General features: G+C 33.0%; 2 protein-coding genes and 1 long non-coding RNA gene across 6 annotated transcripts in view; all 3 read right to left on the reverse strand.

Moving 5' to 3' along the window:
* Positions 1 to 24,095, reverse strand: part of Tmc (Transmembrane channel-like) — a 126,487-nt gene that overhangs the window by 34,640 nt on the left and 67,752 nt on the right. Inside the window, exon 1 of one of the 3 annotated variants that reach the window (XM_072540903.1) lies at positions 20,927 to 21,317. The exons of the other annotated variants lie outside the window; for them this stretch is intronic. The gene's annotated coding sequence lies outside the window, so the exon portion shown is untranslated. Of the gene's footprint in view, positions 1 to 20,926; positions 21,318 to 24,095 lie in introns of those variants that run through there. 3 annotated transcript variants of the gene reach the window in all.
* On the reverse strand, positions 6,357 to 16,841 carry LOC140448551 (pancreatic triacylglycerol lipase-like). Its single transcript, XM_072541633.1, has 5 exons — positions 16,671 to 16,841; positions 12,607 to 12,755; positions 10,596 to 10,853; positions 8,055 to 8,243; positions 6,357 to 6,706 (listed from the first exon to the last, which is right to left on the reverse strand). The coding sequence occupies exons 1-5, from the start codon at positions 16,802 to 16,804 to the stop codon at positions 6,405 to 6,407; spliced, it is 1,032 nt and encodes a 343-aa protein (XP_072397734.1). The 5' UTR covers positions 16,805 to 16,841; the 3' UTR covers positions 6,357 to 6,404.
* LOC140448552 (uncharacterized) lies at positions 21,966 to 23,570 on the reverse strand. Of its 2 annotated transcripts, none has more exons than XR_011951733.1 (3): positions 23,497 to 23,570; positions 23,317 to 23,436; positions 21,966 to 22,225 (listed from the first exon to the last, which is right to left on the reverse strand). It is a non-coding gene; the product is annotated as an uncharacterized lncRNA (long non-coding RNA). The 2 variants fall into 2 exon arrangements; XR_011951734.1 differs by lacking the exon at positions 21,966 to 22,225 and adding an exon at positions 22,783 to 23,167.

The raw sequence follows: 24,095 nt of genomic DNA on the forward strand, positions 1-24,095 counted from the left end.
AATGTATATTTCGTTAGGTTACGCTTAAATTCAAGCTATAAAGTCGCATTTCTCTGTTAATATTACCATTGGGGAGCGTTTGAGCTTACATTAAAAATAATCGGATATCCTTTAATGATCTTCTTCTTTTGTTTATGTAGACATGGCTCTGTCTGTTTTTCAATGTGCCTCCAGTAAGTTGTCGTTCCATCGTTTTCGTGGTCTTCCTACTGATCGTCTTTCTATTGGGGAACCGTCTCTTGCCGTCTTTACTACTATATTTGTTGTCATTCGGCTTATATGATCGTTCCATTCTACTCTTCTATTTCTTACCCAGTTCTTGATGTTCTCCACCTTGCATCTACGTCGTATATCTGTACTACTAGCTATATCCCATAGTGTCTTGCCATCATTTCTAAGTGTTTTCATCTCTGCTGTTTCTAACATCCTTTTTGTCCTCTCTGTGTCAGGTCTTGTTTCTGCCGCGTATGTCATTATTGGTGTGATGACTGTTTTGTAAATTCTGCCTTTCATTTCTTTCCCGATATTTTTATTTCTCTATATTGTTTAATTCAGGAAGCCTTGCGGCTCTTTGCTGTCTTCACTTGATCTGCCACTTCACTGTTTCTAGCTTTCCGTAGCTAGATAATGTGATGCCTAGATATTTAAACTCCATCACTTGTTCTATTATCTGACCTTCCAGCTCCAATTTACATCTTAATAAATTTTCTGTTATAACCATGTATTTTGTCTTTTTTTGGGGAAATTAACATGTTAAATTTTCTGGCGGTTATATTAAATTTGTGCAGCATATATTGTAAATCATCTACAGTTTGAGAGAGTAGTATTGCGTCGTCTGCATAGCAGATTATTATAAGTTGTTTTTCGCCCATTTGGTATCCTTTTTTTACTATTCGCCCATTTGGTATCCTTTTTTAGTTCTTACCTTTTTTTATTATTTTATCCATAATCAGATTGAGGAATTTGAGGAAAAGAAGAGTTTGAGGTTAACAATAGAGGATTCAGGGAATCTTCCTGTCTTATCCCATTACCAGCTTCAATATGGTCAGTTAGTTCTTCTTCTACTTTTAATTTTATTGTGTTATTTTGGTAGATATATTCCATCGTTTTGATTATTCCTAAAGGTATCAGTCTTGCGTACAATAAGTGGATAACGTTCTTTAATTTGACCCAGTCAAATGCCTTCTTAAGATTCACGAAACATAGATATGCCGGTTTGTTGAATTCTAATGATTTATTTTGCCTTGCCCCATTATAAATATTGCGTCGGTGCGTGATCTTCCCGACCTAAAACCTTGTTGTTCTTCTGCTAGTGTTAATATTAATTTCATTCAGTTTATTTATTATCACTTTGGTTGTTAATTTTAATGTTGTGTTTAACAAATTAATTCCTCTGTAAATTTCTTGGTTCGATTTGTCTTCCTTTTTGAAGAGAGGTATTAGGATGCTTGATATCCATTTTTGATGAATTCTGTTTTGTTTTAATATTTTTTATTAGTTTTAGTAATTATATCCTTTATTTTATGAAAGAATTAAAAAGTACTTATCGTCTAATAGCGTCCAATTTCCAAAATTCGTCGATGCGTCAACTAAAGCTTTATCTCCAACCTGGACCATACCTCCTATACAATAAGTTTAAAACCTGCCATAAAATAATAAACCAATCTTTCAAACCAACTTTCTTGTTTTTCCGATTGTAACCTCATTTATACATATGCATACAAATCCACTCACGGTATAGGATCAGCAGCTATTACCACAAATACTATATGACAATTTAAATTACCATCAGTAGCATCGTATCTGTAAAACTGTACGCAATTGTATAAGCGTTAATTTATATAAGTGATTACAACGTTTCCAAAGCTACGATAATGACCATAAAACAGCTATAGAGAAATAATACACTAGGCTATCTTATCCAATATCTGTTACATCTTCTATGCGAAGCAAAACAATAACTTCGTTTTATTTCGATTCCATCTCATACTCAAATCTCATCATCAAAATCTGATTATCACGCACGGGAAGAAATACAAAGTGCGTCGTCGGTGTTTCGTCGGAGCTTCATTAAACAATAATGCTAAGTGTGTAAGAAATAGTATGGCACTAGTTACAGTCGTTTCTACACAATATTAAGACTGCAATAAATTCATGGTGTGAAACAAGCATTGGACGCCAGTTATACGTTAAAGCAGCTCGTTTGCTTATAGAACACAGCAGATCATGGTTACCTTGTGTCTAAATTAAATTGCTCTTTATGTGAATATTGTAACCTCCAGAGAAAACCAACATGCGGAAGTAGACTCAATAATTCGTATAACATTCGCCTTTGGCAGACTTAGAATTGCCTTTAAGAAAAATAATACTACCATAAATCTCAAGGCAAAAGTTTTTAATTCTCGAATCCTTCCACTAATAACATACGGTCTAGAGACAATTAGGTTGACTATAAAACTCGCCAACAAAATGAGAACAAAACAGCGTGCAGTGAAACGACTTTTAGATGCTGAGGGTAACTTTAAAAGATCGCGAAAAAGATGAAAATACGTAGAAGAACGAAAGCCAAGAAAGTAATACAATGTGCTGCTGCATGGAAGTGGTCTTGGGTAGCATATTATGTTGTCAGATATAATGCCAGATAAGATGATACCAGGTACACTAAATGCATTCCACAATGGAGACTCCAACTCCAAAAATATGGCTGTAAGATGTAAAAGAAAAGTTGGAAAGACAATGACAGAAGATAGCAAGAGACAATGAGACAGTTAAAGGCTCCTAAATGAAGAAGAAGAATATTATAAAACTTTCGTTTTTAATTAACTACCGACTAAATAAAATTGTAATTTACTTTAATTGCGTTTTTCTTCACTGAAACACTCAGTTTGCAATTTTTATATTGTATTTATTGTATTTTGTTCTCCCGCTAATAACTCTCAGTAAATGGTGCGATTAATAAAAAAAATATAGTTAAATTTATCAATTATTAACAAAATTATAAGGATGATTCTAGGAACTATTGAAGGAAAAACTCTAACTTACGCAGTTATTATCTTATTTTCTAATAATGACTTCCAAAGTTAGATTAAAAAGTACTGTTGATATGGCATCACCCTGCCTAACTCCATTTTCAATACCGAATGCCTCTGTCAGATCTCCGTTTATTAGCACCACTGATTTGTAACTGTCCAAAGTCATTTTTATATGTTTGACCAAATTTTTGGGTATACCTAGCATGGATAATTGCTTTAGCATCTTTTGTTTATGGAAGCAAATCCATCAAACCCCTGTTTGAAATCGATATACAGGTTATATGTTGGTATGTTATATTCAAAAGATTTTCCAAGTATACCCATGAACATATGTCTTTTATTTATAGTTGATATTTTTGGTTTAAAACCTTATTGCTATTCTCCTATTATTTGCCTTGTCAATGGCTCAAGTCGACGATATATAAACCCTGATATCTTTTAAATGACATTTAAAATTATTATACCTCATTAATTTTCGCAGTCTTTTGACCCTCTTTCCAGTCTTCTGGGGTGACTTCTACTGTTAATATGCAGAAAATTAGTTTTTTGTGAAAAATTTCTCCCATGCCAAGCGCTTTTTGTCTTTTATAGCATACACACTTTCTTCTAATGTTGGTTCTTCATCTAGCTTTTTTTTATGTGGTGCATTATTTCTTCTGCTTGTTCTCGTTTTTTTTCTGAACTCAAGAGCTCTTGAAAATACTCCTTCTACCTTTTTACAATTATTTTTTCGACACATCAATAGTCAGGCCATCCAGCTCTTTGACAATGCATATTTAGTATGCTCTTAAATCAGGACATGTATTTCATTTTAGAGGAGAAGAGGACACTTTAAATAGTGCACTAGGATTCATTATACATAGAAGGCACACAGAAAATTGTGATTGTATACCTCATCTTCAAACTAAATTTAAGATATAATCTTAAGGTTATCCAGACACATGCCCCAACGACTACCAATTCGGATGAAGAAATTGAAGAATTTTATGAGGACCTAGAAACAGCGTTACATGAAACACGAGCATATTATACAATAATTATGTGCGACTTTAATGCGAAATTGGGGTATAAATAAGATGATACAGGAGTAGCAATGGGCAAGTATGGATATAGCGAAAGAAATGAATGAGGGCAAAGATTGCTAAACTTCCTACAACAGGAAAATTTATCCACGATGAATTCTTTTTTTGGTAAAAATTTCCCCGGAAAACAACGACCTGTTTGAAGATACACTACCCAGACATATACAAGACTTGCAAGACGAAATAGAAGATGTAGATCAAGCAAATGCTAGCATAATGAAGGCACTAAAAGAAACGAAAAGGGTGTGCTGCCCGACCGTTCTGATCCATAAAGAAAAACTAAGCCAAAATACCAAAAAGCTAATAGGTAAAAAAAAACAGCTGACGGAAAAATACGGCTCCAACTACACAACAATGAAGAAATTAAATAATTATATCCATCGGTCAATCCAAAAATATGCAAGAGAAAACAATACACGAGCAATAACTACAATAATTCAAGAAAACCAAAGTTTAAAAGATTTAAGGTGAAATACGAACAACATAGGTAACAAAAATATGTACAAAATAAGAAACAAAGATGGAAATATTACTACAAATAGAACCAAAATCCTTAAGGTTGTCGAATCCTTTGCGAATTATCGCGAAATATATGAGAGCACCTACTAAAGGCAAGTTGCTGCTCAAAATCACAAACCAGGGATCAGAATTAATGCCAGAGATAAATACATACGAAATCAAAACGGCACTTTTAGAAATGAAAAATAACAAATTCCCTTACAATGATGTAGTAGTGATCGAGGAGATCAAACTAGGTGGAAATAAAATTATCCAGGCTTCGGCCAAGCTTTTCACTGAATGCGTCTATCAAGGAAAATCTCCTTCTTAACTGAACAATGAAGTCATTGTTTTATTACACAAGCAAGGAGACATAACAGGTCTAAAAAACTACCGTCCTATCAGTTTGCTCTCAGACATATATAAACTTTTCACAAAAATTATCAAAAAAAGACTCGACGCTAAGTTAGACTTCTATCAGCTTAGAGAACAAGCTGGATTTAGATCTGGATACAGCGCTAACGACCACTTACTAGTGATAAAGAACCTGATGTAAAAGTCTGCAGAATATATCAAACCATTGGTAATGATATTCATGTACTATGAGAAAGCATTTGATACCATAAGCCATCAGAAAATGTCACAAGCATTGCCATAACGCCGAAGAGACCATCGCTACACTAACATTAGAATTAGAACATACTTGTAAGAAGGCAGATCTGAACAAGCATGGTATCATACCATGAGAGAGCTCAGTCATTTGAGATTTGCGGATGACATCGTCCTTAGAGCAGTCGTATGGATGATGCAATAATAATGATTTAAAAATTATAAAATGACTAATCTAGTGCTAAGATCGAAATATTGCTGTTGATGGAAGAGATATTGTGCAGACTGCATCATATAAGTACTTAGGACATGAAATTCGGTTGGACAGAGATAACGAGACATGTGATTTCCCATGTCGCATAATATTAGCCTGGGCAGCATTTGGTAAATTAAACTATGTATTTAAATCGGACCTACCCATATGCCTAAAGAGGAAAATGTTTGACCATTGATATTGCCTGTACTCACTTATGAAGCGGAAACATTATCAGTCACAAAAAAGGGAGTGAATAGAATTCCCATGACTCAGAGGGCTATGGAGCGCCAGATGTCGGGTGTCTCTCTGAGAGATCGAATCCCAAACAAAGAAATACGTCGTAGAACAAAAACAACAGACGCCATCGAAAAAATCGCGTCGCTAAAATGAAATTGGGTAGGACACGTCGCCAGATTATCAGACAACCTATGGACAAAACGTATTGTCGAGTGAAGACCAAGACAAAAAGCACTACAGAGCAGAGGACGCTCTCCAATTGATGGACTGATGACTTGAAGCATATTAGCAGTAACTGATTTGATGATGGTGGTGGTGGTGATTTGATAGGACGACTTAAGAGGAAGAAGTCCTTTGAGTTAGTTAAGCAACAACTGAAAAACAAATTGTATTGCAATGATTGTGCACGTTAATGTTTATGTAGTAAATTATTACAACCTAAGGTACCTAAATAGTAAGTTTATCCTTATACATATTCAGTAATAATTTAGGTTGAAAAAAAAATTGTTCCTTGATAAATGTTGATCATATTGTAATGTGTATAAATATCTTATTAAGTGTTAAATAATAATAAAAAATCGGAAAAGTATTAATTTATATTAATTATTAACGTTAATTTAATAACACATTAGATTTTTGTAATATAAATACTTTATTAAAATATAAATGTTAAAAAGACTTTTAAAATTATTATCTCTTTAAATAACTATTAATAATATCCATATTTAACCATTCCCCAAAATAAAATCCGTAGCTATCTATTAAAGTTGTTTTGCTGGATACGTAGTCTTTATATTCATTGTTGACCTCCAAGAAATATATTCCATTTGGAATATCCGGAGTTGCCGCTAACCCCATAGGATAAACTTCCAGATATTTCATTGACCCATTAACGTATTTCATCCAAGACTGAAAAGAAAATGCTTTAAACAGATCTGGTTTTCTAACAGAGGCAATGAACAGTTCACAAACTCTTATATGGCTACAGCTCCCTAAAAAAAAACAAATAATATAAATACAGAAATTAAGTTAATAATTATTTATAAGTCCCTTATATTTATAAATCTATTTTAGCATTTCATTTTAAGGAAGAGAGAGAGAAAGAGAGAGAGAGAGGGAGAGGGACAATTAGGTACAGTGAAACCTGAATGACCTTGACGAACACAAAATCCAGTGTATGACATAATTTGATAATTTCCTACATATTGTAAAGCACAAATATATTTTATTATGATGAGCCTAAAACCTGTGTAAAAGAAAGCAGGTAATTTTTGCAAGTCGTAATATATCCACCTTAACAGTTAACATGGTGTCAACACATTTAAAGGATATCAGAAACGGCTAATGAACTGGAAACCGAAAGAACGTCGAAGAAGAGAAACGTCAAACATCAGTTGGAAACAGAGCGTAACTAGATACATGAGGGCCAGTAATCTACAAAAATTAGATTAGGAAGACAGAAAAAGATGGAGGCAATACATCGGACAACGTAGAGTGACGTTGGAGTCACTATCCTCCTTATGAAGTATTGTACGCACTTGCATTTCTTAGGCAAAAGTAAAAGATGTCTGATTGGCTGGATCAGCTAATCTTCTTCTGTTTTATTCCTTCGAAATTTCCCCTACAAGTCTTTTCCATTCCTCTCTATATCTTGTTCTCTGTTTGACCTCTCCATCTCAGGCCAATTATTTCTGTTCTCTTATCACAGTTGTTCTCCAGCTATTATCTGATCTTCTTCTTCTTCTTCTTCTTCCATCTGTTTGGTATTTGAGTGTCTGTCTGGGTATATTATTTTGGTCTTTCCTTAGTTTATGTTCAATCCATTTTCTATTTCATTCTTTAAATTGTGACTGTTTTGCATTTATTTTTTTAACATCAGTATATTTTTATAATTTTCTCAATGATTTATTTATATAAGGTTTGTAATTTTTTTGGTAGTTGTTTCTTCCTGTATCCAAGATTCTGCGCCATTCAGTACTGTACTCTTAATACAGCTCTTAAATATTTTAATTTTGGTTTATTCTGATATATCACGTATGTTCTAGATCTTGTTTAAGGAGTTATATGATTGTTGTGCCTTTACTATTCTTTTTTCTATGTCTGATCAGCTACCACCGCCTTTTTTTTCGTGATTAATCCCAGATACGTGAAAGTATCTACTTCCTCTATTTGATTTTTGATTTTTGATTTTTGATTTTTCTGTAATTATTTTAAGACCCATTACATTGGAGTATTTTGCAAGCTTGTTGATCTTCTTCTGTATATGGTTGCTATGTTCGGTTAGGCGACAAAAGATGTGTTACACCCACTATCGACTTTAGAAATTTATTCAGTACTTACATAATTCGCACATCCATTGTTGTTCACCGCCATTCGGGTAATAATCAACGTGTCCAGCTGGACTCATCATTCCTACGTATCTTCCATTTGTATGGATAACGTCAACAAAAGTCGCATCTGTAGGATCTAACACTTCATCCAAAGATTCAATATGAGGCCATTCATAAAGAGGACCTGCTGGATCCAAACCTAAAATTTAAGAATGTAAATAACGAATTCTAGATATTTAAAAATAGTAACATAAATTGGTGTAACTAGTGTCCTAAAACAAAAAATTTCACAAGTAGGAATAATTGCTAATTACAAAAATTGATGATATTCTCGTGATTTCCCTGTGATGACTAGGTTTTTCAAATGTAGGACTCGTGGCTAATTCTTAACAACTTTATCTATTTTTAGAAAAGTAAGACGCCACTCCGCATCCAGTTCTAGATAAAAAGTAAAAGATAAAAAAAAGTAAGATCTATAAGAAGCTAGATGATAGATTAGAAAATTGTAGAAAATCTGTTATAGCTGGTCAGTATAAATGAGAAACGTACTAATTCTGTTGGAGATTAAGCGTTCCAACAGTTTATAGACACAGCTCAGCAGTGCAATCGGTCGGTAATTTTGGGGCTGATCATTTGCCTTTCCTGGTCTTAATATGGCTATAATGGAGGCCTTTTTTTAGTGAAAGGGGGATTTCTCCTGATTTTAACATATCTGTATAGAAATCAACCAGCCATTTCATAGCATATTTGCCACAGTGGAGTTAAAATTCTGGATGGATTTTATCGTATCCGGGTGCCTTTTCAGACTTAATTTCTGATATTGCTGAAATAATTTCTTCTGGAGTAAACTGATCAGAGTATTCTGATGTAGGCGGGCATGCAGACTTTAGTATTTTTAGTTCTTGTTTTACTTTGGTGGTGTGGTCACGATCTCTAGGTGCTCTTGAGGTTGCTACAATGTGGGAGGCTACTCTGTTGGGAACTATTGATACTTTGTCTCCAGTTGGGAGTCTGCTACTACCAAGTTTTCTAAGTAAAGACCTTGCTTTCTGCTTGATTTACTAAAGTCTAATTTTTTCACAGTTCATCCATTTTTGTCGTCTGGCTGCATCAAAACTGTGCAGTAGTTCGTCCGCAATATCTTGGTCTTGGCTTTCGTTGTCTCCTTAATACAATTTATTTTTCATCCCGTCCTGGGACATACTCTTTACAACATCCTCTGGGTATAGTTTTCTTCGCTGTAAAGATAACCGCGCCAACAAATCCCATGTAGTTTGCACGTGTTGGGGTTATCCATCCCAGACATTTGTCCAATGTCTCAGTAAAAGTCGCCTAGTCTGCTTTTTGAAAGTTCCACCTAGGTCGAGGATAAGATGATATTATTGGTATTTTGATGCCAGCTCCTATGGTTCTACTGGAGTATAAGGAGAAATCTAACAGGTAGGAAGATTTCTAATTCTAGCAGAAAGACTACTATTTTCCAATATCTATCCAACAATTCCACACAATGAATCCGAAAATTGAAAGAGATGGACATAAATCTTATTTCCCCCATAACCTTTTTATAAGTCGATGCTACTCTACAAGAATATATCTACATATTAAGCTTTAGAAGACAAGTATTTGTCAGCTTACATATTATTAGATACTATTCAAAATTCTATTGAAATAAATTATAAAAAACACTATTTACAGAATTTTTATATCTCAAGGTAATGGAATATGATATAAATATAGGGAAACATGCCATAGTTCAAACAATTGTTTAAAAACACTAACAGTAGGTATAATATCAACCACTCAGGTTCAAAAATTAACTCTACCAAATCCTACTTAAATGCAGTCTTCTCTCTAAATTGGTAACCAATTTCAATCAAACTCAAGGTGGCAATCTAAATGATATTAATTTGTTCTACCTCTCAAATTCTACAATCGCGTACTGCAGTAAGCAAAGTTACATTTACGAGTGAGACTAGTTCTACTATAAATTCAAGAGAAAAAACGTTTGTAGAAAAGGATTATCCAGCTTCACTAAAATCACTAAAGAATTGCCCGATTTATCCGTCAAAAGAGGTATTGAGGAAATGGGTAACTTCTCCCGTCGAGAAAAATCTAATTCAAACATTTTGCATTTTGCTAAATGACCAGTGAGGTCACGTGGTCGATAAACCCAGCCCATTAGATAGAGATTCAGGGACTGCTTTGCGCACTTTTTCTCTGTCGAATTGAGGGAACGCGACTATATTGCAGCAGCCAGTATATCTTGTATTATAACTGACCTAACCTACAATACATTTTACCTTTCTCCTTACTATAGTATACAGACAGCCGAATTATTCGCTTTTTATCTAGAAAAATTAAATTTATTAATGATAGTATCGTTAAAGCGGTGATTATTTCTGATTCTTTGAGTTCAATTTCTTTAACGATTATATCCTAAACACCCAATTTAAAAGTCGATCAAAATAGAACTACACACATCTCAAGAAAACGATAGTCAGATCAGTAGACTTCATATGGATTACTTCCTACCAAAAATATTTGTACTTACCTGTAATTCTTCCAATTTTCTCATTTCGTTCACTTTGAACAAAACAACCAACACCAGCTGCAATCTGTGCTCCCATACTGTGGCCTATGAAATGTATACTTGACATTGGATAGTATATGGCATCTGCCAAAAAGTGCATAAACGTTTTAACTTGTTTGGTAACTACATAATTATGTACTCGAACTTCAACATACAAAGAATGTGAAAGAGGACCCCAGTCAACGACTATAACATTCCAAGAACCACTTGTAGCTAAAACTGTATGATAAATATGGATTATTTAGGGCCGATTGTTCGAACAATAATCAAATATTTAATTACAATCAAATACGTCACAGCAGCTGTCAAAATTATTAAAAATTGCTTATTATTATTATTGATATGTAAATGAAAACATGAAATTAACGTCAGAAAGAGTTTAATTATGGTTTATTTTAAATTAAAACGCAAAGTAATAAAATTGAATAAAATAAATCAGTCAACATAATCTCAAAATGTGACGTATTTGATTTTAAATTAATATTTGATTACAATCAAGTTTGATTAGCTTTCGAACTATCGGCCCTAAGAATAAAACGTTCAAGCATTTTGCTAATATGGACAAATAACAATTTACAATACGTTTATAATGGGATAAAAACCTTAACTTAGCAAAAAAAATAGTAAATATATAAACAGATTCTTCTTCTTCTTTGTGTGCCTCATCCTTTAAGGACATTCACAATCATCACGACCCATTTTACTCTGTCTGTAGCAGTTTTGAAGATTTGTATTGTTGGTTTTCCACTCCACTACTTTAAATTTTTCAATCATGACGTGCGTGGTCTCCACGGTCCTCTTTTTCCTTCCACTTTTCCTTGTATAACCAATTACATCAACTTATAATTTTCATTTCTTAGTATGTGACCAAAGTAGCCTTTACAGTGTTGAGCATTTCTTTTTCTTTTTTCATCTTTCTTAATGTTTTCGTGTTTGTTACGTGTTGTGATACGTGTGCCATGATATTTTCCACGCTCTTCGATAACACCACACCTCAAAGCTGACAAGTCTTTTTTTTCAGTTGCGTCCATAATTGTCCAGGCTTCAACTCCATATAGAAGGGTAGAGAATACGTCTCAATACTCCAGTTCTAATTTCTATTCCAAGTTTTCCATTGCATAATACTGCTTTCTTATTGAAAGTGCTTCTGCGCTTGAAAGTGAATAAACTGATTAAACTCTATGCGACGAAAAACTGGATGAAATAATACAGGTCTATTTTCTTCGTAACGATTGTAAGGATGATCGCTGTGGTATGATATTTTAGAATTTAGCTAAAATTGTGGATCGATAATCGTCAGATGTCATTTTCCTGTGAGAGTCTACGATTTGTTAATTGCAGGATTATTTTTTTAATCGAGTGGTTTATTTCTATTGTGTTTCTTTTCTAGATTTATTTACTGGTTAAGTTAGCGTAAAATTAAAATGAACTGAGTAAAAGAAAACGATTACTCAGATATTTATTGATAGACTACGTCACCAGTTATACGGCATAAAAAGGATACATAATATTTGTTTTAAAAGGTAAAGGAGGCCGATGATTGGTGTATGACCATTTGATCGAGTAGCAATTCGTCTTCTCCAGAAAATACATGGACTATGACTGGATGATTTTGTCGCTCGAAAAAATCTTTGGCGACTGACGAATTCAATTATCCCACCATCGCAACCGACTACAGTCGTAGTCGTGCTGAGAAAACTGGCTCTATAGATAATGTAACGAAATGTTATTACTAAGATATCCTATGTTTCTCACAATTATCTCCGAATGATCATCACTCAGCGATTATCGTGATTCGTCTAGAGGAAAACGGATTTTAAGACGTAAAAGTAACTTTTAATAAAACTAGTACTAGTAAGATTACGTTTTTAATGTAATTTTTCACACACTTGAAGCTTTTGGTTAAAAAGTTGGTTCAAGCAAACCAAAATCTTTTTATTTGATTTAAATTTAATTTTGATTATTCACTTACCATCTTTCAGTTCCTGCACCCAAGGCGTGTCTTTGTCATGTGTCCATCCGTGTATAATGATTTTCGTTGACAATTGAGGGTCAAACTTCGAATTTTGTAAAAGATAAGTATCTCCAATCAACAGTTGATAAGGAGTGCTTAAGTTACTCCTAAAAAATATTTGCTTTATTTTTGCTTAGGTTCCTTGTTTATTAAATATACAATTAAAAGTATGTAATATTTAACTATTTAAAGAATCTAACCTGCATACATTATATTTATGCCTTTCCTAATTGTAGAAATTATTAAAGTAAATATATAAGAAAACAGCTTGTTAAAAATTGTAAAGAAAATGAAAATCAAAGAAAATTGATTATCTAAAATAGAATTCATCACAACTCTTGGCTTATAACCTATTGTGAGCTTTGATCTATTCCTGTCATCCTATTAGTTGTCTTACAGTTTCGAACATATAGTATAAAACTTTATAGCTATAGACATCCTAGCCTGTTTATTTTAAAGTATCGGATAATGTCAAGTTCACTGACTACTGGTACTGGAACATATTACTTTAACAATAGAGCTTAAAACTGAAGCGCCAGTGCTGTATTTACTCTATTGGCGTATATCCTTCGTATAAATGCTTAACTTTTTACGTTCCCAATAAGCTAGGTGCTTATCGGCGTATGCTATTAAGAGTGTTATTCTGTATCAGTTCTTTTTGGAACTATTAAAAGAAACGCACACATAGGTCAACGCACTGATAAGTAATAAACTTATGTAAGTGATATATTTTTTCTTGTGTAAGTGACAATTCCTCGGTATCAACTTTCTATGAACCCCTTTACACGTAATGTTAATGTAATGTAACGAAAGTTATGCGTGATGTCCAACAAAATGCCTCGGATGTTGTCACGTGGTCCGCATGTCGACCGGCGCTACCTTGAGTTCGGGTGTGCGGAATTGGCCACCGGCCACTTGAATGTTAGTGATCAGGTATCGTGTGGAACGTATAATGGCTAAAGACAATCACAAATAAACTGTCAATTATTGAAATAGAGCTGGAATGGTATAACATTGAAATCTTTGGACTAGCTGAAACGCATTGTTTAGGCGAGGGCTATTTTAGAACATATAATAGTAATTATGTTTACTTCTCTGGCGGTGAGACCTAGAACTATATAGGTGTTGTCATTCTGGTCTGACCAAAATGACAAACCGCAAACCTAAGCGGGGACCGCTTAATTGATTTTGATATTACAAATAACTTTTCTATCATGAATACTCGATTTGTAATACACCATGTAAGTCGACTTTACACTTGGATAAGTCCTGGAGATAGGTCTAGAAATCAAATACATTACATCCTCACTAACATTCGCTGGAGATCATCAATCTAAACAGTCAGATCATATCTAAGGGCGATATGCGGATCGGATTGTACTTTCCTTGTAGCTAAAATAAAGTCAAACTTAAAGCGCCCATCAAAGGAAGAGGGACAAAGAGGATAGAACTAAGAAAAAAGAACGAACTTCTCCAAGAAGTGCAAAAAAATATACCATCTATTCGTAAAGGTACATCACAAGAAATATGGAAGATTATTACATATTGTGTAACAACATCAATTAATCGCCCAAAGCTAAATAATCCTGTGAAACAAAAATGCTGAATAAATTATTGAGAATAGAAGAAATATTTGTCAAAGTGGTGGACATAGTAAATGGGAAAACTCTAGTTTAAGAAACCTCAACAAAGAAATAAAACTAAGATGCAAGGCTGATAAACAACAGTACTATCACAATATATGTAAAGGAATTGAAAGCCACGATCCAAACAATCAGTCGAGACATCTATTTACCTAGATGGTAAATAGATGTCTCTCCTTTATTTATCTAGAAAAATACGCTGCATAACAAGAGACTTGAAATAAAGCCAGGACTTGGATCATTGAAGACCACACAGGAATCCTGAGAACAAACAGAGAAGATATAACAGACATGTGGAGATTATATGGCTGAGATCTATATAAAGATGATCAACTCCAGGGACTTGTTCATCCAACCCCTAAAGGAATGGAGGAAGATTCTAATATATTCGAGAATGAAATAAGACTAGCGATCAGTAAACTCAAGTATAACAGAGCACTAGGTCTAGATATGATAGCAAAAATGCTCAAAGCCACAGACGAAACTGTAATAAAATTGGTTCACTTGCTCTGTAAAAAAATTACATTCCATGCAATGGCCTGACGACTGAACAAAATTTACAATAACGACAATACATAAAAAATCAACTTCCATAAATGCGGCAATTATAGAACCATCTCCCTTATCTCATATGTCAGCAAAATAATGGTACACATAATCAATGTGAGACTGAAAACTTTTCTATAAAGAGAAATTCTCCAAGAGCGAACTGGATTTACCAAAGGTAGAGGTACTCGAGAACACCTTGTGAACATAAAACAAATAATATAAAAAACTAGGGAATTTATTATATCATTATAAATTTGTTTTATAGATTACCATAAAGCGTTTGACAGGATCAAATGGTAAAACTTTAGATAGATACTAAAAGAAGTAGGCCTGTAAAAACATTGAAAGACTTATTATCTAAGAAAAGGTAGAATGCCGAATATTACGAGAAAGATTCCTAACAAGATGGAGCGACTAAATTACAGGAATATGCGAAAGACCTATGCATGACTTTCTATTGCCATTCTTCTCATGCGCCCGTACCACAGTAGTTGTTTTTTTTTTATTTATATTCTAGTATAATAAACAACATGTTACGAGTTTATTTTTAATTAAGGTTTTACCTCTGATAATAGTACAATAATTATCGTGTTCTACAAAAATATCGGTACTGGTACTCGAAAGGTTGAGCAGTTTTCGCTTGAACTTTGTGCATTTTGTAATTAAACATTTCTTTAATTGGTTGCATTATTGTCTTTAAGGGCGTTATTGGGGTCAATATTATTATTCTTTACTCTTTTTGTTTTGAACGAACCCTCCTTTGTTTAAAAACAATTTATTTATGGCTTGTCTGCTTAAGGTGGCTGTTTTGGTGAAATTATTACTGTTGTTTACTCAGTTAAGCTGAATAACATAAGGGTGTATATGAGATGTATTGATGTAACTCATCATCATTTTCAATATAGTCAGATTTTGTTTTTAGTAACTATTCGTTTGATCGTAAGATAGCTCTAATTCACTTCAAGTTTTTTGAAATCTAGTTCTAAATCTAGATAGGGTTAGAAAAAAAAATCCAAAAGCACATACTCGAACGAGGCACGTGAGGTTACTATTCACCTGGAAATACAAAATCACATACTCGAACGAGGCACGTGAGGGTACTATTCACCTGGAAATACACGTTTCGCCTCCTAGTTTAAGTTGTACTACTTCACACCATTCAATTAAGATTTTTTCTGAATTTTAGGTTATCTAAAAGAGTACACTGACTTTTTTGCAACCGTAATTCCTGAGCAATCAGGACGTGCTCCGTTAGATACGACCTTGGAGGCTGGACCTTCGGGATGGTCGGCTGGCGATGTAAGCAAACACCATTTGCCAAGTCGGCAGCCGATCGTCCGGCATACATAAAGCCGCAGTGCGAAGAGCCTGTGATCAAGGCCTAAACCAAGGTCAGCGATTCGCTGTACGGGGCACACATTTGGAGAAGATGCAATTCTAAATGTTTTGCAAAAACAAAGTTAAACCAGGGTGAAATGCCTAACCCAAACGTTACATCTGCGATGATTGGAGAAGAGTGGCAGTAACTTCATGATCAGGGAAGTGCCGTCTCCGAGGCGTAACCTCTTGATCTTCGAACATAAGAACACCAAACTTTAGGAATCTCATGTCCCCTGGAGCTGGGATTTTCTTTGTTTGGTGTGTGGATATGTGAGTGGTAAATTAATTTTTTTTATACTTTGTTGATCACATATTAATATCGAATATAAAAATCTTTATTCTTTAGTTTAGAAGAAAATAATGTATGCAGGTTGTCAAAATATTTAAGACATATTTTTAAAATGTTATTAACATATAAAAAAGAACATTATTAAAAATATCGTAGCTTACCTGTGGAATAAATAAAAAGTAATATCATTTTCCGGAGGACTGTACTTATACTGTCTATTTAAAAGTAAAGACAAGGGAAACAGACCTTGTGTTTTTTGAAAGAAATATAATACTAGAAAAAATCTTAGTTGCATGGTTCACATTTCACATTCACATTTTAACACTTAGGAACGCAAGTTCAGCAAAAGTATTAAATGAATACAATATCTATTTTATGTAATTATAAATATTTTGTTATGTGTGCAATGTTTAAAAACCAAATAAAACATACAGGGAACATCATAAGAAGTTGCTAATAAAAATATTTATTATTATTATATATAAATAATTTTACCAAAAATGTATCCTTATTAATAAATTACTAGTTTTAGCCATAATTATATTATAGTATTGAGATGTATAATTTTTATAGGGCATTGTGAGATTTTGTTATAATGTCGTCACGGTTACGGATTAGGCAATCATCATGACCACTCTAACTGTCGAAACAACTGCTCTAATGTGGTTACGCTACCTCAATGGATATAATGGTAATAATTTTTTTAGTGGCCTTCTCTAAGTAATTGGTTGAATCTCTCTGGCATTGCTTTTGTTATAACATTTCGTTTGATCTTTTTTCGGCCGATGTAATATTGATCTTTAAAGGTTGGGCTTTTTTACACTCTTGTTGCCTCTTGTCGAATTACTTCTGCAGTTGTAATAGTCGACGGTATCTCAGATAGTTTCCACTCTAAATATAAGACGATTACTATATTATTTGATATTTTGTTGAGGATATAACATAGGTGACTTTAACCAAGACTACGGCTTCGAAATTGAGAGTGGCACAGAGACGAATCGAACTGTCTATGCTGGGAGTGACGTTGCGGGACCGAATAAGAAACGAAGATCTGCGAAGAAGGATGAGTATTATAACGCATAGCGGAACTAAAGTGGAATTGGATTGGGCAGGGGCAGGCCATGTAGCAAGAATTCATGACTCACGATGGACGAGCAAAATTACACAATGGAGGCCAAGAGCAGACAAACGTAGTAGAGGAAGACCACCTACACGTTGGGCTGACGTCATCAGGCGTATCACCAAAAATTGACAACAAAGAGCACAAAATAGCAAAGAATGGAGGAGTTTAAGGGAGGCCTATGTCCAGCAGTGGACGTAATAAATGAAGGCTGGATGATGATGATGATGATGATGATGATAACGTAGTTGATAGGTTATATTAATTGACGACGTTGTTAAAATTTTCATGATTTTAATCTTAAACAGTTTACTTGTAATCAGCCTACTGTTAAAGGTGGCACAGAGTAACTTCTCTATTTTTATGTATATACATATACAGTATACTCCCTCTATAACGAACACGGTTATTACGAGGTTTCGCTTATAACGAGGTACATTAGACGTTTCGTGAAATTTTTATTAAACTATAACCCTCTATAGCGAGGCAAATTTGGTTATAACGAGAGAAAATAAGATCGAAAAACGTGTTTTTTACGTTTTTGGCCCGGTCGTGGTAATAAATAAATACCCTTTTTAACTGACCCGCAATAAACTTAACTGCCGTCCGCAATAAACTTCTTTACAATAAATACAACTGTTTGAGTAAAAGTAGGAACCTGGAACGTTCAAACATTATTGAGACCAGGAAAAATGGAAGAGGTAGCAAGAAAAATACAAATATACAGAATAGACATACTACCACTACAAGAAGTACGATGGAAAGGAGAAGGAAATATCAAAAAGAAAAACTACTCAATATACCACTCGGGAGAAAACAAGCAAGGGAAAAACGGCACAGCATTCATGGTTAACAATAAGATTAGGGACAAAATTATAGAATTTAAAGCGGTAAATGGACGAATGGAAAAGAAGGAAAGAGTAGTTTGATGCAGAATGCGAAACAAAAATCAAACAGAAAAATCAAGAATATTAACTAAAGAAGAACATCATCATAATTGTTGCAAGAACAAAAAAAAACTGTGGATGGAAGAACTGTTAAAGGACCTAGAAAAAGAATAGTAAAGACAGTGCCAAACTACTTGGATACCTAAAAGCTCAACAAAGAAAAGGCAGACCAATAGTTAAAATTGACAATAGATCATGGGAAACACACTTCACAGCACTATATAGATGCAAAGAAAGCCTGGAAGAGAAAGTAGGCGCAATGGAAGACATTAGAGATAATGAAATAGAGATACCCAATATGATGAATATTTAGATATCATTCAAAAAATGAAACAGAAAAGAACACCCACTTCGGAGAATATGGCAAATTTCCCCAGACCCCTGACCCAGATTTCCCCAGATTTCACGTGATCTAACCTAACCTAACCTAACCTAACCATCACGTGACCGAGGGGTGAAGGCGGCGTCAATTCTTCTTCTTTTACGTGACGTCAATTCTTCTTCTTTTACGCAACGTGAAGATAGCGTCTATTCTTCTTTTACGTGAATATAGTCTTTTTTACTGTCAATTACAAGACCTACGAAGCGCGTACTATCAAAGAAAATAATAAAAATACAAGTTATATACGAAACCTAAGATAGAAACCAATAAACGAATACATAAAGGAGGATTGCAAAGAATTATTTTAAAACGTATTATGGAACGACTATATATCTTTTCATTTTAGGAAAAAAAGATGGAAAACTGGCAAGAAAACAACAAAGAAATATGGATAAAAAGCATACAATCAGCAAGAAATGCTAAGGAAATACAGTAAATGGCAAATAAGTTTCTCAAGTTTCTCAGAGTATAATCATCAATTAGACGCATTATAAAAAATAAAAGAAAAGATGGTAAAACCGCAAACATTATAAACAGCATGCTATATAAATAGGGAACAATATTATTAATTTGAATAGTTGCTACAATGAAACCGATACAATCTATAGTGTTTTTGGCTGGTGAGAAAGGGCCATTCAGTTATATCTTCAATTTTAAAATTTAGATTTTTTAGTTATACAGGTGATGGTCAACTTTATACTAGCTGTGCAGCTAGTACTAACACGTAAGTAAATAGTAAAACCAGAAACTATAATACGTATATATCAATATTCTTTTTTTTTCAGAGGAACAAGGCATATATTGTAAGTATCTATAAGCATTCTTAATATATTCTACTTACATATATATATATATATATATATATATATATATATATATATATATATATATATTGATTTATTTAGATGAACACCTAAGTGAGTTTACTCTAATAATGTAGATCATTTGAAAATCCTTACTTTTTCAGTGAACAGGGCTGAGATAAGACCCGTAGGTAAGTATCGATTACCGATTATTATTATTAGTAATAATTTTTTGTTTATAGTGGCGGCAATAATGGCATGTAAGTATAAATAAAACGGGAAAAAAAGAAAAGACATTTATTCAATTCTTTGTAGATGTGGAGTCGTTAATAAGTAAGCCCTAAGCATATTAAAAAGATATCTGTACTAATTGTTATATAGTTTTAGCAGAATTTATAGCTATTCATATTTTTACATGTAAGTTAAAAACTAAAATTTCATTTAGACGCTCCCTAATTTTTTAATTTTTATAGATATGGACAACCATGGTAAAAAACGTTTTTTATTTTTTATTTTTAAATATACAGCTTATTTACTTTACAGCTATAGGACTATTTGGTAAGTATTTTGTAGTTTTGTAGTAATTTGGTAAGATAAAAAAATCTATTAGTCACACACATTTTTTTCATTTTTAGAACGAGCAGTGTATGTCACTATTCAGCTGATTGTAAGTAAGTATAATCGTTTATAATTATGTATGGAACACAAACTGAAAAAACTATTTTTGCAGATGCAGCAGTGTTGATAGGCATGCTGACTATAGCCAATCAGCTGTTTTGATGTAAGATTGAAAATTATTATTATTTTAAAAGTTTTTGACAACTAATATTCTGAATTTAAAAAACTATTTTCTCCTTTCAAAATTTTTACTAATAAAAAATTTTTACAGTTAACCGCAAGAATGCCGTAAAGGATCAATTTTTAATTTTACAAGTATCTAATTTTTTAACTTTTTTTTTAATTTTAAAATTCATTAAAATAAATCATTAAGATATTTTGTCTATTCTTTTAAAATGTAACATTTATGTGTATATATAAAAAAGAAGGTGAATTATAAATAGACACGAACACTGAGAAGAAACGCTGATGGTAAGATTTTTTAAATTTCACACAGCATTTCTGTAATTTTATAAAAATTGAAAAAGAAAATTGTTTAAAAACGTACCTTACTGCAATGATCTGAAAGGCTATAGAATCGTACACAGGTCACTGATTTGTAAATCTTCGCAACTATCGCGAGAAAATAAAAAGTCTAGTTGCTTTTAGGGAAAGTGTTACGGGCGAGAGAAAACTAAGGCTGGGAAGGAAGAGGATGAGGTGTAAAAACTTGCACATGGCTGGCAGTGGAGAAATTAATTCTAATAAGCCAGTATTATGTATATAGTTGATCGTTAAGACGATAACTGAATCTACCACGAACTGAATTTGTAGAACTTCACCCGTGTTAAAATCACGACGTAATCGTATATCGTTCGTATAAACGTACTCGTTGACACAATAGGAGAAGGTAAAAAGCCGATCACGTGAAAAAAAAACTAAGAAAATTGATTACTACCGAGTGGATTGGTACATTTACGAACTCACTACTATTTAATAAAACTAACAGTAAATATTCAGCCATATCGTTTAAATGACAAATGCTAAATGACCAATGCGTCTATTTTATAAGCCCATATTGTTATGGCTCCAGATGTTTTTATTAGTAGATAAATTTCCGGGAATCATTCCCATATAGATGAAGAAACAGAAATACTTGTAATATATAAATTTTAGCTTAAGATACCTATAAATCTCACCACAACCTTTAAACTTTTCCTTAATTTTCCTTTTTTCAGCCTCTCCCATTAACCCGACAGATACAAGCTGTGGGTTCTCGTCCCGTCTGTTGTTACGGTTGAAAATAATGTCCAAACTCTAAAGTGTGAACATTGTTTTCAACTAACCAAACAGCTTTCCTTTTTTTTTATTTGTAAAAATGTCATTTATATAAACAAAAAATCAAAGCACAAAGCAGAATGAAAAAAGGTTAAAAGAGCACAGATAAAATAACAATTAGGTAGAATATCAGAAAAATTATTAGTCTATAGATTGTATGAAAACTGAAATAATATTTTAATAATTTTTGTAAATTTCCGATACAAAGGATAGTATGGGTAACAAAGAAGGGAAAAGGAAAACATTAAAAGATAAAAATTTTTCATAAATCTTTATTCTTCTTTTGTAAAAAATACACACCATATTAAAAACAAGTATTAAAAATATACAAATAAAAGTACCTTTTAAAATCCAGACCAGCACGCTGGCCTGCCTCACCCCAATCAATATTTTTTTGGCCCCTGTAGGTTCCCAGGGACGTCATATCGTCAGGGTATACAGAATTCGGTGCAGCCTCTCCCCGTACCACACTATCATCAGAAGAAGTAGAGCAGACCTATGTATAGCAGTATACGTTTCAAGTAGTTACCTATATCAACACATAAAAATAAAACAGTAGAAATTAACAACAATTCAAAAAAAAAACATCGGGATGCAGAAGAAGAAGAGCAGGCCTATGTATAGCAGTATACGTTTCAAGTAGTTACCTATATCAACACATAAAAATAAAACAGTAGAAATTAACAATAATTAAAAAAAAAAACATCGGGATGCAGAAGAAGAAGAGCAGGCCTATGTATAGCAGTATACGTTTCAAGTAGTTACCTATATCAGCACATAAAAATAAAACAGTAGAAATTAACAACAATTCAAAAAAAAACATCGTGATTCAGAAGAAGAAGAAGAGCAGACCTATGTATAGCAGTATACGTTTCAAGTAGTTACCTATATCAACACATAAAAATAAAACAGTAGAAATTAACAATAATTCAAAAAAAACATCGGGATGCAGAAGAAGAAGAGCAGGCCTGTGTATAGCAGTATACGTTTCAAGTAGTTACCTATATCAGCACATAAAAATAAAACAGTAGAAATTAACAACAATTCAAAAAAAAACATCGTGATGCAGAAGAAGAAGAAGAGCAGACCTATGTATAGCAGTATACGTTTCAAGTAGTTACCTATATCAACACATAAAAATAAAACATTAGAAATTAACAACAATTCAAAAAAAAACATCGGGATGCAGAAGAAGAAGAGCAGGCCTATGTATAGCAGTATACGTTTCAAGTAGTTACCTATATCAGCACATAAAAATAAAACAGTAGAAATTAACAACAATTAAAAAAAAACATCGGGATGCAGAAGAAGAGCAGACCTAGGCATAGCAGTATACGTTTCAAGTAGTTACCTATATCAGCATATAAAAATAAAACAGTAGAAATATGTCTAACAACAATTAAAAAAAAAAACATCGGGATGCAGAAGAAGAGCAGACCTATGTATAGCAGTATACGTTTCAAGTAGTTACCTATATCAGCATATAAAAAATAAAACAGTAGAAATATGTCTAATAGCAATTCAAAAAAACATCGGGATGCAGAAGAAGAGCAGGCCTATGCATAGCAGTTTTCAAGCAGTAATAAATGATAAAAAATAAAAATTTTACAAAAAACTTACTAAAAAATTTTCCAATAAAATCCTTTATAAACAGGAACTTAGTTTCCTTGTGGATTTTAAAAAAACTTTCTCTCTGCTGCGGGGTGAGGTGCGCGCTTATCCTGTTTCTGATGGCTTGTTCTGGAAAAATATAGGTATTTAAGACACTTGATTAATAATTGTTTATATAGAGTAACTTACCCATTGTTAGTTGTTTAGAAAATGTCGCAGAAAATGGATCATCCCGTCTTTTTATGCATTTCAATAATTAGTCAGACAATTGTATTTGTAATTATATCATGGGAAATTCACATATTATCCAGCTGCATTTAAGGTCTGCGAATCATATGTTTGTAGATACTAGTTTATTCAATGGGTCTATTGCTTTTTAGACAGGATGCAGTTGCAATAAACTATAAATTTCATAGACAAAATTCTTAGATAAACATGTGTCATGCAAATTAACTGCAAAAATTCCTGGATTCACAAACAAAGAATGCTATTTCTATTACTACACTGAGAAAAGTGTTTAAACTATTTTTATATTCGATAAGTAGGTTTTGTATTTCTTTATCTGTTCAGTAATTCTATTATGTTTTAACAAATAACGTCATAAGAATACATAAGAAATATATATATATATATATATATATATATATATATATATATATATATATATATATATATGTATATATATTATTATAAGATTATAATAAATATCAGATAGAGGCCTGGGATGTTTCGTATCTTTACTCTTTTGAATTTCTTGATGTACATTAGGACATGTAGGATGAGTAAAT

Source organism: Diabrotica undecimpunctata, chromosome 8 (genome assembly GCF_040954645.1).
Source record: "Diabrotica undecimpunctata isolate CICGRU chromosome 8, icDiaUnde3, whole genome shotgun sequence".
Lineage (NCBI taxonomy): Eukaryota > Metazoa > Arthropoda > Insecta > Coleoptera > Chrysomelidae > Diabrotica > Diabrotica undecimpunctata.